The sequence below is a fragment of the Microtus pennsylvanicus genome, chromosome 2 (assembly GCF_037038515.1).
Source record: "Microtus pennsylvanicus isolate mMicPen1 chromosome 2, mMicPen1.hap1, whole genome shotgun sequence".
In the NCBI taxonomy this organism is placed as follows: Eukaryota; Metazoa; Chordata; class Mammalia; order Rodentia; family Cricetidae; genus Microtus; species Microtus pennsylvanicus.
Genome location: NC_134580.1, coordinates 80,780,355 through 80,796,021, shown reverse-complemented (window position 1 = coordinate 80,796,021; position 15,667 = coordinate 80,780,355). Strand labels below are relative to the sequence as shown.

The window sequence follows — 15,667 nt, the reverse complement described above, 5'->3', positions numbered from 1 at the left end:
AACCTTGTTTCCATCTGTGGAAAGACGGAAAGCCAACTGAGAACTGGGGCAGAACAAGAGTCTTTGATGGTCGTGGGCCCTGACACCGGACACTGAGAGTAAAGGAAGCCCCTGAGCAGGGTGGAAACCCTGTGGTAAGACTCAAGAGTTAACTTCTGCTGGGCAACATGGTGGCTGATGGCAGCAGGAGCATGCCATCTCTAACCCAACTATCTCTCTCTAACCCAACTCAGAGAGGTGCCCTGCCCCACTCCGCATTGCACAGCCCCGCCCCAGGGATCTTCCAGAGGAGACAGAAAGATATGCTACCAAGAAGTGCACTCTTCTTGCCCTGCCTAACGCACACTGTAAATTCACAGAAGGCCATATCCTCTCTTCTGACTGCAGAGGCGTAGCTCCACTCACCTCGGTGCCATTAATCTCTCACCTGGGAGTAATCTGGCGTTAAGCATCATTATGTATTGGGGAGATGGAAGATGTGGAGAGGAAGACCATGTGTGGGTAGCAACCAGCATCAGTGAGTCCGTATGCACAGTGGGATATGCCCAGGGCAACACGCCACTCCAGGCAACTTTTAGCCAATGATTTAACTGCTCTGGCCTCAGTTTCTTCTTTACAGTGGAACTTGACTTAAAGACCCTGAGGCTTTGAACTTCAATTCCAAATGTTCTCTACATTATACAGAAACTTCATTTTAGGCAAAATCTTAACAGATTTGCTGGCCTTCAGAAAACCCACTTCCCAGACAATGATCAGATTGCAGGTCTTTCTCTAAAAGAGTCTCAGTGGCATGACATGTCCTTGTTTAAGGTATAATTTTATGTCATATCCTATTATCTGCTTTTGAATATATTAAAATAAAAAATAATATTTGAAATTGCTTATTACAGTTGTTTGCTAATAAATCTAGTCTTTTTAATTATTTATTTATTAAAGATTTCTGTCTCTTCCCCATCACCGCCTCCCATATCCCTCCCCCTCCCCCAATCACCCCCCCCTCTCTTATCAGCCCGAAGAGCAGACCAGGTTCCCTGCCCTGTGGGGAGTCCAAGGACCTCCCACCTCCTTCCAGGTCTAGTAAGGTGAACATCCAAACAGCCTAGGCTCCCCCAAAGCCAGTACGTGCAGTAGGATCAAAACCCAGTGCCATTGTTCTTGACTTCTCAGCAGTCCTCATTGTCCACTATGTTCAGGGAGTCCGGTTTTATCCCATGCTTTTTCAGACCCAGTCCAGCTGGCCTTGGTGAGTTCCCGAAAGAACATCCCCATTGTCTCAGTGTGTGAGTGCACCCCTCATGGCCCTGAGTTCCTTGCTCGTGCTCTCTCTCCTTCTGCTCCTGATTTGGACCTTGAGATTTCTGTCCAGTGCCCCACTGTGGGTCTCTGTCTCCTTTCATCGCCTGATGAAGGTTAATATCCAGGAGGATGTCTATATGTTTTTCTTTGGGTTCACCTTCTTATTTAGCTTCTCTAGGATCACGAATTATAGGCTCGATGTCCTTTATTTATGGCTAGAAACCAAATACGAGTGAGTACATCCCATGTTCCTCAAATTTTGGGTCTGGCTTACCTCACTCAGGATAGTGTTTTCTATTTCTGTCCATTTGCATGCAAAATTCAAGAAGTCATTGTTTTTTACTGCTGAGTAGTACTCTAATATGTATATATTCCATACTTTCTTCATATAAATCTAGTCTTGAAGCTACATGGAGAGCCCTAATCTTGATCTTGAACTACCTACAAGTCCTAACTCTAGCTAATAAGAATAAAAGAAAGGTCTGATTTCTTTTATGTGCTGTCTGTATTTTTAATTTCTTCACTAATGTGTATGTACTAATTCAATACCAAAGAAAAGTGAACGTGCTTTTAAAACACCATCCTAGTCAGGGTCACTACTGCTGTGATGAAACTCCATGGCCAAAAGCAAGTGTGGAGGGAGGGTTTATGTGGCTCACACTTCCATGCCCGGTCTGTCATGGAAGGAAGTCAGGCGCTCATACAGAGCAGGAACCTCGAGGCAGGAGCCGATGCAGAAGCCACGGAGGGGTGCTGCTCACTGGCTTGTTTCCCCTAGCTTGTTCAACCTGTTTTCTTATAGAAACCAGGACTACCAGCCCAGGGATGGCACCACCCACCATGGGCTGGACTCTCCCTCATCAATCACTGATTAGGAAAATGCCCTATGGGCTTGCCTACAGCCTGATCTTATCAGTCATTTTCCTTAATTGAGGCTCCCTCCTCTCAGGTGACTTCAGCTGTGTCAGGTTGACATAGAACTATTCAGTGCACACATGAATACATCACAACTCTGACTTCTGTGATCTTCGAGAGCAGGACTTCCCTGTGCGAATGAATTCCCTCCTGATATCCTCCTGCGGTGTCTGTTTGACACAGCCAAGTGCCTCATGCATAGTAATTCAAATTCATGAGAACTTGCATGAGTAACAGCCATCATGGTGATGGGAGCGCTGACGATGGCGGCTAGCGGGTCTGTACCCTGTGCTGCTGTTCTAAATCTTCACAGAGATATTCACTGAATCCTGTGCAGCCCTCTGAGGTAATGCATCGTCCTTTTACAAATGAAGAAGTGAAAAGAAAGCAGCTTGCCGGCTGGAACATCTCTAACGCCCTCATTTTTAGCTCCTCGGAGCAGCCTAGATCTGGCCCTTGCCATAGTAGCTGCTGTGGGGCAGCGGACTGTATCGCTTGAGCCGTCCCTTGCTCCTGCTTTTTGCATTCTGAACTCTGTGCACGGCCGCCATGACAGAGTGAGCACTTACTTCGAACTGGTGAAGAAGGAGCCCTCACAGGCAACCTGCAGAGCAGGCTGTTCAATCTGCTAAACACACCTTCAGCAACAAGCGAGCTAACAGACTGGAGACCTCTCTGGAAGCTAATGGGATCCCATTGTCTATCCCCCTCAGTTCCGCCCCTACTCCCTGAAGGGTGGGTGCAGGTGAAGGAAAGTGTTCTAGAACAATAGATCTCACACTGGCCTGCTCACGAAAGCAGGCTGCTGGGCCCCATTCGGGGATTTTCGTTCATGACGCATTATACCTGTAGATCATCTGTGTAGGAGGAAGACTGTGTTGCTTCGCATTATAAATGGAGTCAGGAAACCAGGAATCCCCTAACCAATGGCTGGACCAAGGCTCAGTTAGAGTGATTTACCATCCGTTGGGGTATAGACTACAGAATGCTCCAGATTCTTATGCCCAAAGGCATCTAGATTTTGAGAATGCCATTAATTTAATCAGTGAAAGCCACTTCTCATTATTATGCTAATTAGCAAGTCTGCGAGGCTGGTGTAGCTGCGGACACCCGTAGACTACAATGGCAGTCGGAGTGCCGTCTTTCCTGTGTAACCCGAGCTGGCTGCGCCTGCCGTGGGAATTCCTAGATAGAGCGCACTGGATACGGCCTAAGTTAGCACAGACTCATTATCTCATCAGTCCCAGGGAATATTTTAGGATGCAAGAAAGAGTTTCATTAATAAATCGCTGGGCTTTGTTTGATCCCGCAGACTGAGCCCGAGATCATAGAGGAAACCAATGTCGACAGAGTCCATGAGCCCCGGGGCTACGGCAGGGCACGGCAGGTGAAGGGCCACTCAGAGACCTCCACGCTGAGCTCGCAGCCTTCCATCGACGAAGTCCGGCAGCAGATGCACATGCTTCTGGAGGAGGCCTTCAGCCTGGCATCCGCCGGCCACGCGGGCCAAAGCCGGCACCCGGAGGCCTACGGCTCTACGCAGCACCTGCCGTACTCAGAGGTGGTGACCAGCGCTCCAGGGACCATGACGCGACCCAGGGCTGGAGTGCAGTGGGTGCCCACCTACCGCCCAGAAATGTACCAGTACAGTTTGCCCCGGCCGGTAAGTCACACCTCCTGCCTGCCTACCATCTCTGGGTTTGCTTCCCCCACTGCAGTCCAACAGGGGACCCAAAGCAAGGATATGCTGGACTCTATTCTCATAGTTCACTCGTGACTCACAGCCAAACCTTGTTCTGTTGGACAGGTCCCCGAGGAGGCTTATGTGAAACCTGAACCCATTTTAGAGGCATTTCCATTTCTGCTATCACTCCTGAAAGGGTTGACCCCATTCTCCACTCACTGGTGGTTTTCTCCACTTTCAGACATGAAACCCAATTTAAATGTCAAAAGGTATCAAAGAGCGCTGCCTGAAAAGCTGTGCAAGCCGGTGGCTAAGGACATAGGCTGTGAGCAAGGCGGCTTGACTATGAATTCTATCGTGACCATGTCCTGGCTTTCCAACTTTAGGGAGTTGTTTTACGTTTCTTCTGGCAAAAATAAATAAATACGAACAATAGCCTAGTGCCTAGGAAGCAGAAAGTCCCTCTCTAAGTACATAAGAGTTCATTAGCACATGCTGCGTTGATCTGGGTGTTACTTGTATCTTATGCAGTCTGTACAATGAATCTCTGAGACAGGTAAAGGACAGTTTTATTCCTAGTTTACAGAAGAGGGTGTTCAGTCCCCCGGAATCTTAAGGTATAAACATTTGCGAGATGCTGTGTAGATGCTAGGAATGCAACCCTGGTTAAGCATGCTCTTAACCCTGAGCCATCTCTCCAACCCCCAACACTCGGCATCTTAACCATTTGAAAGCACACAGTTTGGTGGTGTTCACATATTCATATCTTGTGTGACTGTCTCTGGGACTCTTCATCTTGCCAACATGTACTCTATACTCATTAAAAGATGACTCCCTTCTCTCCCCTGCCCATAGTCCTGGAAACCACTGCTTACCTCTGTCTATAAAGCTGGCTACTTTATGTACTTCATACACAATATTTGTCTTTATATAATTGGTATATTTTCACTTAGCATAGCTGTCATGTTTAATCCATGTAGCACGCATCCACAGGCCCTTCCTAAATGTTAAAGCTGAGTAGTACTCAAATGTGCATACCACGTGGTATCTGTCTGTCTGCCAATGTGTGTGGACTTGAGTTGTCTTCACCTTTGGGCCACAGTAAGTTGTGCTGACACTCACACAGGTACAAATATCCTCCGGTTCTTGCTTTCATTCTGCGGGCCATCTGTCTTCCGTGAGTAAGGGTTCTGGATCACATGGGATTCTGTTTGGTCCTGGCATTGTTTTCTGCTATGGTTGTACCATTTTTCATTCTCTCCAACAATGAATTTCTTCTGGGGGGGGGGTGTTGTTTTGTTGTTTTGTTTTTGTTTTTTGAGACAGGGTTTCTCTGTAGCTTTGGAGCCTGTCCTGGAACTAGCTCTTGTAGACCAGGCTGGCCTTAAACTCACAGAGATCCGCCTGCCTCTGCCTCCCAAGTGCTGGGATTAAAGGGGTGCGCCACCACAGCCTGGCTCTAACATGAATTTCTGATTTCTTCACATTTCACCAATGTTTGTTAATTTTGTTCTCTTGATAGTAGGCGCCCTAATGAGTTTGAGGTGGGTCTATTATAGCTTCATCTGCACTTCTAAAGATTAGGGGTTTTTTTGGTTTTTTGTTTTTTTTGTTTTTTTTTTTTTGATTTTCGAGACAGGGTTTCTCCTTAACTTTTGGTTCCTGTCCTGGAACTCGCTCTTGTAGACCAGACTGGCCTCGAACTCACAGAGATCCGCCTGCCTCTGCCTCCCGAGTGCTGGGATTAAAGGCGTGCGCCACCACCGCCGGGCTTCTCTAAAGATTAGTAATATTGAGCTCCTTTCTGTGGTTTTGCTTGCCACTCATATGTCTTCTTAACATAATTTAAAAGGTACAATATACTTTGAAGCAACACCTAGTTCTAAGGCGTCTAAACTTGTAATTGCAATCAGAAGACGTAGGCGGCTACACCTTAGAAACTCCGCATTCCTTTAAAATATGTCAATAGTTCTAAGGCCACTCCAGTCACATTCCCAAAGGTCTGGATCTGAGAGATGGGAAAGTCTCTCTCAGATTTACATATTTGCCATTATAAAATGCTTTCCCATCAGGGTGTGGTGGTGCACCCCTTTAATCCCAGCACTTGGGAGGCAGAGGCAGGAGGATCTCTGTGAATTCAAGGCCAGCTTCGTCTACAGAGCTAGTTCCAGGACAGCCGGAGCTACACGGAGAAACACTGTCTTGGGCTGGAGAGATGGCTCAGTGGTCCTGAGGTCCAAAGGTCCTGAGTTCATTTCCCAGCAACCACATGGTGGCTCACAACCATCTGTAATGAGATTTGGTGCCCTCTTCTGGCTTGCAAGGATATATGCAGACAGAGCACTGTATAAATAAACATTAAAAAAGATTTATATTAAAAAAAAGAAACCCTGTCTTGAAAAAGCAATGCATACATACACACATACACACACTCACAATGCATACATACACACATACACACACTCACAATGCATACATACACACATACATACACTCACAGTGCATACATACACACACTCACAATGCATACATACACACACACACTCACAATGCATACATACACACACACTCACAATGCATACATACACACATACACACACTCACAATGCATACATACACACACACACTCACAATGCATACATACACACATACACACACTCACAATGCATACATACACACATACACACACTCACAATGCATACATACACACATACACACACTCACAATGCATACATACACACATACACACACTCACAATGCATACATACACACATACACACACTCACAATGCATACATACACACATACACACACTCACAATGCATACATACACACATACACACACTCACAATGCTTACATACACACACTCACAATGCATACATACACACATACACACACTCACAATGCATACATACACACTCACAATGTATACATACACACATACACACACTCACAATGCTTGCAGTTTCCAAAGTCACCCTGTTCTGATAATGTGCATTGCATTGACCCCTCCTCTCTGAGAGCTATAAAATACCCCGATCTAAACACATTTACACACCTCTCCTAGGGAGATGCCCTCTGGGAAAGGCCACTCATATCCAGTGTCAATTACCACCTACTTCAGTCTCATTGACTCATAGTTTCCAGTCTATGTATGAGGATCCCTAAACTTGACCCCTAGTCCAAAGTGGAATGGTGCCCTTAACCCGATGATCTCAGGGACCCGTTCTGAATATCAGAGGCTGCATACACTGGTGGTGATAAGGGGTCTGTTAGCTCCTGCTAAATGACTCGCATAGGACTGGCGCCTAGCAAACACCCTAGACCAGCTAGTTGATAAGCAGCAGACTTCTTGGCATGGTGCCAGCACATCAGATTATTTGACAGACTGTGCTCATTAATATCAAACTAGTTCTTCTGTTTTTGCTGGGCCCACTGACTCTATCCCTGTCCATGTGAGGCCACATCTCCTTCTCCTGCTCTGTTAAGCCCTTTTCGGACACACTCTCGATGCCCCACCTCAGGGTCCCAAGGAAACATTGCTTTTGTTTTTGCTTTTGTTTAGTGACAAGTCTCAGGAGCCACTAGGCACCCCTAGCATGAGGCTGATTCTAGGGACCCATGAGAGCTCCGGGTTTCAGAAAGAAGACCTTGGGTGACCGAGAAAGGTCTTCCAATCAGTGACGAGCGAGCTGTCCCCATAGCCCATACACCTGAGTTCAATAAAGCTATCTAAAAGCATGGTGAGACGTGTGAACACTCGGGCATCTGTTTGCTGTAATTGGGAGCTGGCAATTGTGCTGAACAGGATATATGGATCAGAAAATGGAGGTGCTTCATAGGGAAAAGGTCTGAGGTATAACCCTACCTCAGGGCAAACCATCAAACCAGAACATACTAAAGAGCACCCACTCATCAACAAGGTTTCCTGCTCTGCCAAGTGCACAGGAGACTCTTGTCTCCAGGAAAGGAGAAAATAGCCAACAATACCCAGTGGGGATGATGCTGCTGAACCCAGAGTCTTGCAGAGGTCCCTGTGCCATGATGATGTGAAAATCAGCAGAAAAGGCAACAAGATAACTGTGGCTACTTTTGTCTTAAGAAAAGAAAGAAAGAAAATAGGAAAGAAAGTGCTCCAAACTCTGCTGGAGGGATAATTGAAAGCTGGTGTCTTTAATGTGCCAGGACCAGCCTTGTGGGGTTTACATCATGAGAAAGGTTATTGCTGGCATCTTGGGACTTCTACTGAGCAGTTTATGAAGTTTTGCTCATCTTTTACCTCTTGAATCTACAAAGAAATTGAATTTGACACCTAATGACCAATCCAATTTTGCTAGCAGCCATAATGGGTCTATGCCAAATACAGTGAAGATAACCTACAACGTCCCTGCTGGCAAGAGTGTAAGGATTCTTAAAAAGGCATTAGGCTTGAAACATCTTCCCCACTGGACTCTAGAGAAGAACCAATGGAACTGCTAATAAGAACACTTGCTGTCTATTAGTTCCCGTTGTTGGCTGCATACTGGTGTAAGTGCTGTGTAGACATGATCTCTCCTAATCTGTCAACCCTCCTGTAATATTGCTATCACTAGCCCTAGTACTCAGAAAACAGGTTTGGAGAAATGAAAGAACTTATCTAAGTTTCTCACAGTCACCCTTGATGTCTACAGGGAACAGGTTCGAGACCCCTCAAAAAGCAGCAAAACCCCTCAGTACTCAAGTCCCTCCTAGGCCTTGATTGCATATGTCACCTACTCATATGCCCCTATGTCGTCTAGAGATTATTTAGAATGGCAGGCATGACATAACCCAAACAGTATGTGAATAGCTGTCATCTGTATGGTTTGGGGAATAATTAATAAGAAAATTATTAATTATGTATGTGCTCAGTGTAGACCCAGTTCTTTTTTAATACATTCTCTCTTCAGTTATTTGAACTCCCAACTGAATCCATAGATCCAGGGGCCAACTGAACAGCTCTTGATGGCAGAAGTGGGTTAGAACCTATCACTATCTAACACTGATGCTAAGACATTTTCCATTTCCTGACTAATGTGAAGTATAGGGTGTACTCTCAGCTCTAATGGAAATGCAAATATCTATACCGTTGGAAGTCATAAGGAAGATGACTCAATTTTGGGGAGCCTTTTCTATTCCTCTTATTGGCCTAGTAAGGGAGGCAGCTCTATGGGGGTGAAGTTGGGAGTTTGACAAGTCTGTGTTCTTCCTTCCCCCTTCCAAACAGAAGAGTCATCCCCCAAATCTTTAATAATAAAACACACCAACATATCAGGCATCTTTATAGTCACCACAGTGCCTAAACTCACAATCTATTACATTGCTTCTATTTCTCCAAATAACATTTGAATCTCTCTTGCGCTTTCACCTGGCCTGGTGGGTGAGTAATGCGGTGATGAGCCTGTCACTGCTAATCTTGCATTGCGTAGCTCTCGGGATTCTTGAAGACAGGCCATTGTGCCTTACTGGCCTGACTGGGTGAGCAGAAGGCTGTTCGCCTTTGCCCTTCCCTGAGCAATGCCCCTGAAAACTAGAGCTCTTGGTATCTGGCAAAAGCATGCTCCACTAAACTTAGGAAAGTCACTAGTCACTGGATCTATGGGAAGGTTGTTACATGGGAAGAAAGAGAAAAATTCAGAGAATGCCTAGCCCTTCCCCCTGTATTAGTTACAACCACACCACTATGACAAAGTATGTCTAAGTCAGTGACCTAAGGAAGGAAAACTGAATCGAGATCATGGCTTCAGAGGGTTTGGCCCATGTTTTGAGGGGAGAAAAGGGGACTAGGGATAAGATACACCCAAGGACCCACTCCCAGCACCTACTTTCTTCAGCTGAACCCTGTTATGTAATAGTCTTTTTGTACACTGTGAAGATGGATTGTCTCATCGGTTTAATAAAGAACTAATGGCCAATAGCTATGCAGGAAGAAGTTAGGTGGGACTTGTGGACAGGGAGAAAGAGAACATGGGGATGAAGAAGGGTGGAGTCATGAGGAGATGTAGAGAGAAGCAAAGTGAACATGCTGCACTGAAAAAACATACCACCACATGGTAGAGTGCAGATAAGAAATACGGGTTAATTTACAATGTAAGAGCTAATTAGTAAAAATCCTAAGCTATTGGCCAAGCGTTTATAATTAATAATAAATCTCTATGTGTTTATTTGGGAGCTGGCTGGCAGGAGAGAGAAATACTGCCTCAAAACCATACCTCCTGAATGTTTTATAACCTCACTCCAATTGGTGACCTCACCAGTTGGAGACCAATATGTACCACATGAGCCTACAAAGGAATGTCAATAATGAAACCTTAATACTCACTGGGTGGTTGGGGGGTTGTTATTGGAAAATCAGATTTGTTCTTCCATCGTCATCTCAGTCAGCTCAGGCTCCTGCTGGCTTCTGGGAACCAACATGATGCGAAACTGTAGGGGGGGTTGGGAAGAAGGCTGAAGTTTCTGCTCCCATTTTTCCTAATGCCCTGGACGGCATCCCTGATAATGTGTTTCCTCACATTTTCTCCTGTGTTAGTCTGTAAGAGGACACTGGTGCCTTCATCCACTGAGGAGAAGTCCTTACCTGGACGGCATCCCTGATAATGTGTGCCCTCACATTTTCTCCTGTGTTAGTCTGTAAGAGGACACTGGTGCCTTCATCCACTGAGGAGAAGTCCTTACCAGACTCTTCCCTCTTTTCCTCCCTTACTTTGCTTGTTGTGTGTTCAGCGTCTCGCCTTCCCTTTCCCCTTCTTCTTGCCCCCACCCTCCTGTTCTCCTCTCACTCTTACCCACGCCTGTCCCCCTCCCCATCTCCAGAAGCTTCCTCACCTATCCCTACAGGACTGTTAAAGGCCCTTGCATCTGGCTCCCTCATCCCCTGACTCTTCCGTCCTGCATGGGGAGAGGAAGATTTCAGATTCCTAAGCTTTCCTAGAGGTGCACACAAGTCTTGTCTTTGAAACTATCCTATATCTTGGTGGGATTTAGATCCTCATCCCACAGGGTGAGACAGGAATGGACACAGAAGGGGAACTGGGTTGCAAGATGGGGGAGCTTGAAACCTCTGGAACTAACATAAGGAAATGCAGGGTGATTGTCAGCTCATTCACACACGGCAATGGTCTTCTCTGCTGCTGTGTGACCAAGTTCTAAAGACATAGCCCAAGAGTGGGGGCCTGCTGTCCAGCATAGGTGCGCTTTATGCAGGAAAAAGCCTACTAATAAAGGTGACGTCCTCAATGCTCAACAAAAGCTCAGAACTTTTTATCAAATCTTCTAGTGATTTACTCCAAGAGAAGCATAGAAAACTTTTTCTTGGCGAGCAAACTGTGTTCAGTACAGAATAAGCCTCCCAAGAACCAGAGCTAAAAATAGACTTCTGCATCCTTTGCTGAATAGCATCAGAGGCCAGAAGAAACAGAGGGGTTGTGAACCCCTTTATTTTGTTAAAGGGGGCATTCACGTGTTGAATTACTAAGATGGTGAAGGTATGGCTGGGATGGCATGCGGGACAATGGTTTTCAACCTGTCTGCAAAACTCAGAGTTCAGGGAGCTCCGCAGGAAACCATCATGAAACAGAACAAGGGCCAAATTTACCAAGCCATTCTCTCCCCAGTTTCAACCGGGCACACTGCTTTCAGGTGCTTGTTTCATGTCTGACAAAATAGTTTCATAGATATGTGAAGATGGCTCAGTGGATGGAGCACTTGCTGCAGATGGTGGGAGACCCTGCATACCTGCCTACCAGGATAAAGTGGAGTGTATGTAGGAAGATGCTCAACAGCTTTCCTCTGCTTCTGCCCTTCAGCATTCACATGCCAATGTCAGACCTGTCCATCCCCCAACTCTGCATCTCTTCTTTTTATATTTTCAACTTCCCCTTTTAAAAATTCATTTTTACTAAGTTCCTCAGCTCTGTTTCCAAGTTTCTTAATTCTCTCTTCATCAATCTGAATGCATGCGTTATTTCCCCAACACATGCCTGTCGTCTAGAGTATGATATAGCATTCCTGGTGGCACACCAACTGGAGCAGTTAATGTTATTTTTAAAAAATGTGTATTTATTTTAAAGTATGTGATATGTGCTATGTGAGAATGTGGGGTTTTGTACATGTGAGTGTCGTTCCCACAGGATCAGAAAAAGGTGTTGGAGATAAGGTTTAGGCAGTTGTGAGCTGTCTGATATGGCTGCTGGGAACTAAACTTGGGTCCTGTGGAAGAACAGTGTGTGTTCTTAATCAATGCTCCATCAGCCCTGGTCATTTATCTCTTCAAAAGCATTTCTTACGAGTTAATTTTTTTTGTTTATTTGTTTGTTTTATGTCTGGACAATTGAAGCTTAGAAGTCTTTAAAAGTCTCTGTCTGTGTCCTTGGTACTGACTTTCATTCTTCCCTCTGGTATGTTCCATAAGCTCTTGTTAGTAGGATAGCTCCTAACTAATTTTTAATTGTACTAATCCTATGAGCCCACTTTAGATAGACCCCACTCTAAAGAGAATTTCCAGTGTTTCCTTGAAACCTCACCAGCCACCCTGTGAGGAGAGGCCAGGCACGTGCACCTCAACCACACGCCCTGTGCTGAAGCCTGATCTCACAATCGGACACGGGCTACCCAGCTTGTCTTCTGGGGAGCCACATCTTTTACATTAGCTTCCTGTTCTCTGTTTCCACCTCTGATATCAGCTCCCAGTTTTGTTTTAGTTTTGCTAAGATGCAGGGGAGGGAGGGGTACCAGAGTTGTCCTTAGCAATTTCCCTACAGCTCACAGTTTTCCTGGAATATTAAAAACGCGTGCTTTCTCTGAGGCCTCACCGCAATTCCATGGGGTAGCCCCGACAGGTGTGCTGTTTGCTGTAAGGCTAGATGGGGGCGGGGACCTCTTTCGGCTCAAGGAACCCTGTTTGTGGAGACCCCTTGCTGCAGCATGTGCTGATGCGTTGGGGTTTAAAGGCTTGCCATCGTATTCTGTGAGAGTCCGACAGGCAAGCACACAACCCTAAAAAGACTCGCTGAGCTTTGTCTACCCCAAGGGCATCTCTAAATTTTTTCTCTCGCTATAGTAGGCTTTGGCAGAGTAGTAGGCAGAGGCCTCTCTGATCCTGTCTGTCTTTCTTTTATCCCCTCACATGTTGACTAAAGTCTTTGCTTGGGTTGCAAAGCCCGTGCACACACGGGGCCTTGCCTGTCTCCTCAGGAACCCCCTGAGCATAGCATTGATGTGCCCACTTCAGAAGAGGACTCTGAAGTCCACAGAGGTCACCAGACTTACCTAGGAGTTTAAAGTCTGTTCATCGGCTCCTCCTGCCCCCCAAATCCATTCCTTTTCCACATTAAACCAGGGTTCCGCGACCCAGGAAACTGCCTCCAATGATGCATTCATTCCTTCTTTGAGTCTGACATTATTGATCTTCTGCTATGCGCTATTCCGGGTGTGATATTACTGACAACAAAACCTGGCCCTTTACACCTCAGATTACAGTCTAGCTGGCGGCAGATAATAAATAAGCAAGCAGCCATATAATTTAGCCAAAAAGCACTCATTTTTTTAGACAGAAAAAGGGGGAGTATGGGACAGGATGAGTGGCGTGAAGGAAGGAGCTATGGGCATAACCAGGAGAAAATCCTGCCAGGAAGAAGGAGCAGCATTTGCCAGCGCACAGCCAAGGAGGAGAGTGTGTTCTAAGGCTACTGAAGGGTTCTGAGGCTGCAGGGGCCACGCAAACCAGAGAGCCTCAGAGAGATGAGACTGGGGACTGCATTAAGGAAGATCTAGGGAAGGCCTGTGAGGAAGAACTTAGAGTCTGGCCCCTGGAATTGGGCTTCCTCCGTAAAGAAGAAGCTGTGTACTGGGTGATACTGGCTTTAACAGCAACCTCTAATTTGCTTGTCTCTCCACAGGCTTACAGGTTTTCCCAGCTTCCTGAAATGGTCATGGGCTCTCCCCCACCACCCGTACCTCCCAGGACAGGCCCTGTAGCTGTGGCTTCCCTCAGGCGGTAATGCATTCAGTTCTTGACTTTGTTTGAGATATTTGGGAAAGATTTGATCCCCAGACTGTCTAGTCCTGTGAATGGTTGTCCCAGGAAACTCTCTCCATTCCCTGTCCCCAGTTTAAGGTGTATCCCCTGTGGCCAGGGCACAGGAGTATCATAAGGGAAGTGGAGACCCCAGTATGTCTTTCTAAACAGAAAGCCCCTGCGACCCCACAATCAAAAATGCCCCAGGTCAATCGCCCTGTACCTTGATTGCCCATACCCTGAAATAATAAGAAGCTTGGCTCCTCATCCTGTGCTCTCATACCCAGAAGTCCCCTTGTTACTTATAGGGCAGTGTCTCAGGGGCCAGGAAGAGCGGGTCTGGGCTACCCACTCCCAGACTTGACTTTGCAGAGAGGCGGAACTCGTGCATCTCAGCATGAGGTAGTTGTTAACCCAGCTCTTTGTGCTGATACAGCCAGCACAGGTCCTTGAGAAAGTGGGACAGGAGACAGGAAAACCAGGAGCTCTGGGGAAGGATGAACTAATTCTGATACCCAGGCTGGGGATAACCCTGGGGAATGTGTGGGTCACTGTTCTGGCGCTGCTCCACAACCCCCCCCAACATACTCGTAAGCTCCTCTGTGGGCCACAGGCATGGCCTTTGTGAAGATGCTTAAAAAACTGAAAGTGAGTTTCCCTAGAGAAGATACTGTTTCCAGTTCTGATGGTTCAGCTTGACAACGCCCCTTGAGGCCAGTGCTGTCCAGGGCGGGGTGCTAAGAAGCTGACCAAGGGTCTGTTGCCTAGTCTGCCACGCAGATCACCTTGCTCCTTGGGCTCCTGATGTAAACTCTCTAGGATTCTCAGAAAGGCTCTCAGCAGAGTGTATAGGGAAAGATCCACAAGTTCCTGGAAAGGGTCACCCGAGGCAGAGCTGCAGGACAGGGAAGGCAGGATGAGAAAGGGAGAGCCCACACTGACCCCCCACCCCACCTCCCAGCCTGCATGTTGTCGGATCTTCCTAGCCTCCCTAAGGAAGCACAGGGGGTTCTGAGCTATTCCTGTGTGTACCACTCAGCTCAGTTCTTCGCGGCAGGTCTGCTGACAGCCGTCATCTGTCCATTTCTTCTGCCAATCCCCCACCCCACCCTCGGCACCATCTGCCATCCCCACCTACACGAGGCTGTCACTTTCCTTCATGGAGACCCAGAGCGTTAGCCCAGGAATGCAGTTTAGAGGTAAAGGTGTCCATCTCATTGGCTACTGCTCATGTCTTCTCCTCCTAGGTCTACCCAACTGTGCCTTGTTGCTTTTACATGGAAATTAAATATTCTACTACCCAGAGCCATCCTTAGAGAGCTAACCTCCAAAGGAAAAACAAAACGAAACTGACCCCACTGCTGCAGGTCTGGGTGCCCCCCGCCATGCAGACGCCACCAGCGCTCCTATTGCTATTGGTGGCAAATCCGTCCCAGGACAACAGGAGAACGGGGGCTTGACGGCATCAGGCCACCTTGAAATGTAATGTGACTGCTTGGTGCCTGAGGCATGCTCACATTACACAGTCCCTCTGCCCTGCCCAGGTCCACCTCAGATATCGGCAGCAAGACCCGAATGGCGGAGTCCACAGGACCCGAGCCCACCCAGTTGCATGACAGTGCCTCGTTTGCCCAGGTGTCCAGAGGTCCCGTGTCGGTGACGCAGTTGGATCAGTCGGCTTTGAATTACTCAGGTGAGACAGAGGAGAAAAACCCTGTTCCCTGTAATGAGGCCTC

At 46.9% G+C, this 15,667-nt stretch overlaps 1 protein-coding gene across 4 annotated transcripts in view; it reads left to right on the top strand.

The window, feature by feature from the left end:
• Kiaa1549l (KIAA1549 like) overlaps positions 1 to 15,667 on the top strand; it is a 264,763-nt gene that overhangs the window by 239,025 nt on the left and 10,071 nt on the right. For all 4 annotated transcript variants that reach the window (XM_075961574.1, XM_075961573.1, XM_075961572.1 and 1 more), the window contains exons 17-19: positions 3,524 to 3,874; positions 13,813 to 13,910; positions 15,476 to 15,624. In XM_075961574.1, the coding sequence (XP_075817689.1) occupies positions 3,524 to 3,874; positions 13,813 to 13,910; positions 15,476 to 15,624 (598 nt within the window). The remainder of the gene's footprint in view (positions 1 to 3,523; positions 3,875 to 13,812; positions 13,911 to 15,475; positions 15,625 to 15,667) is intronic.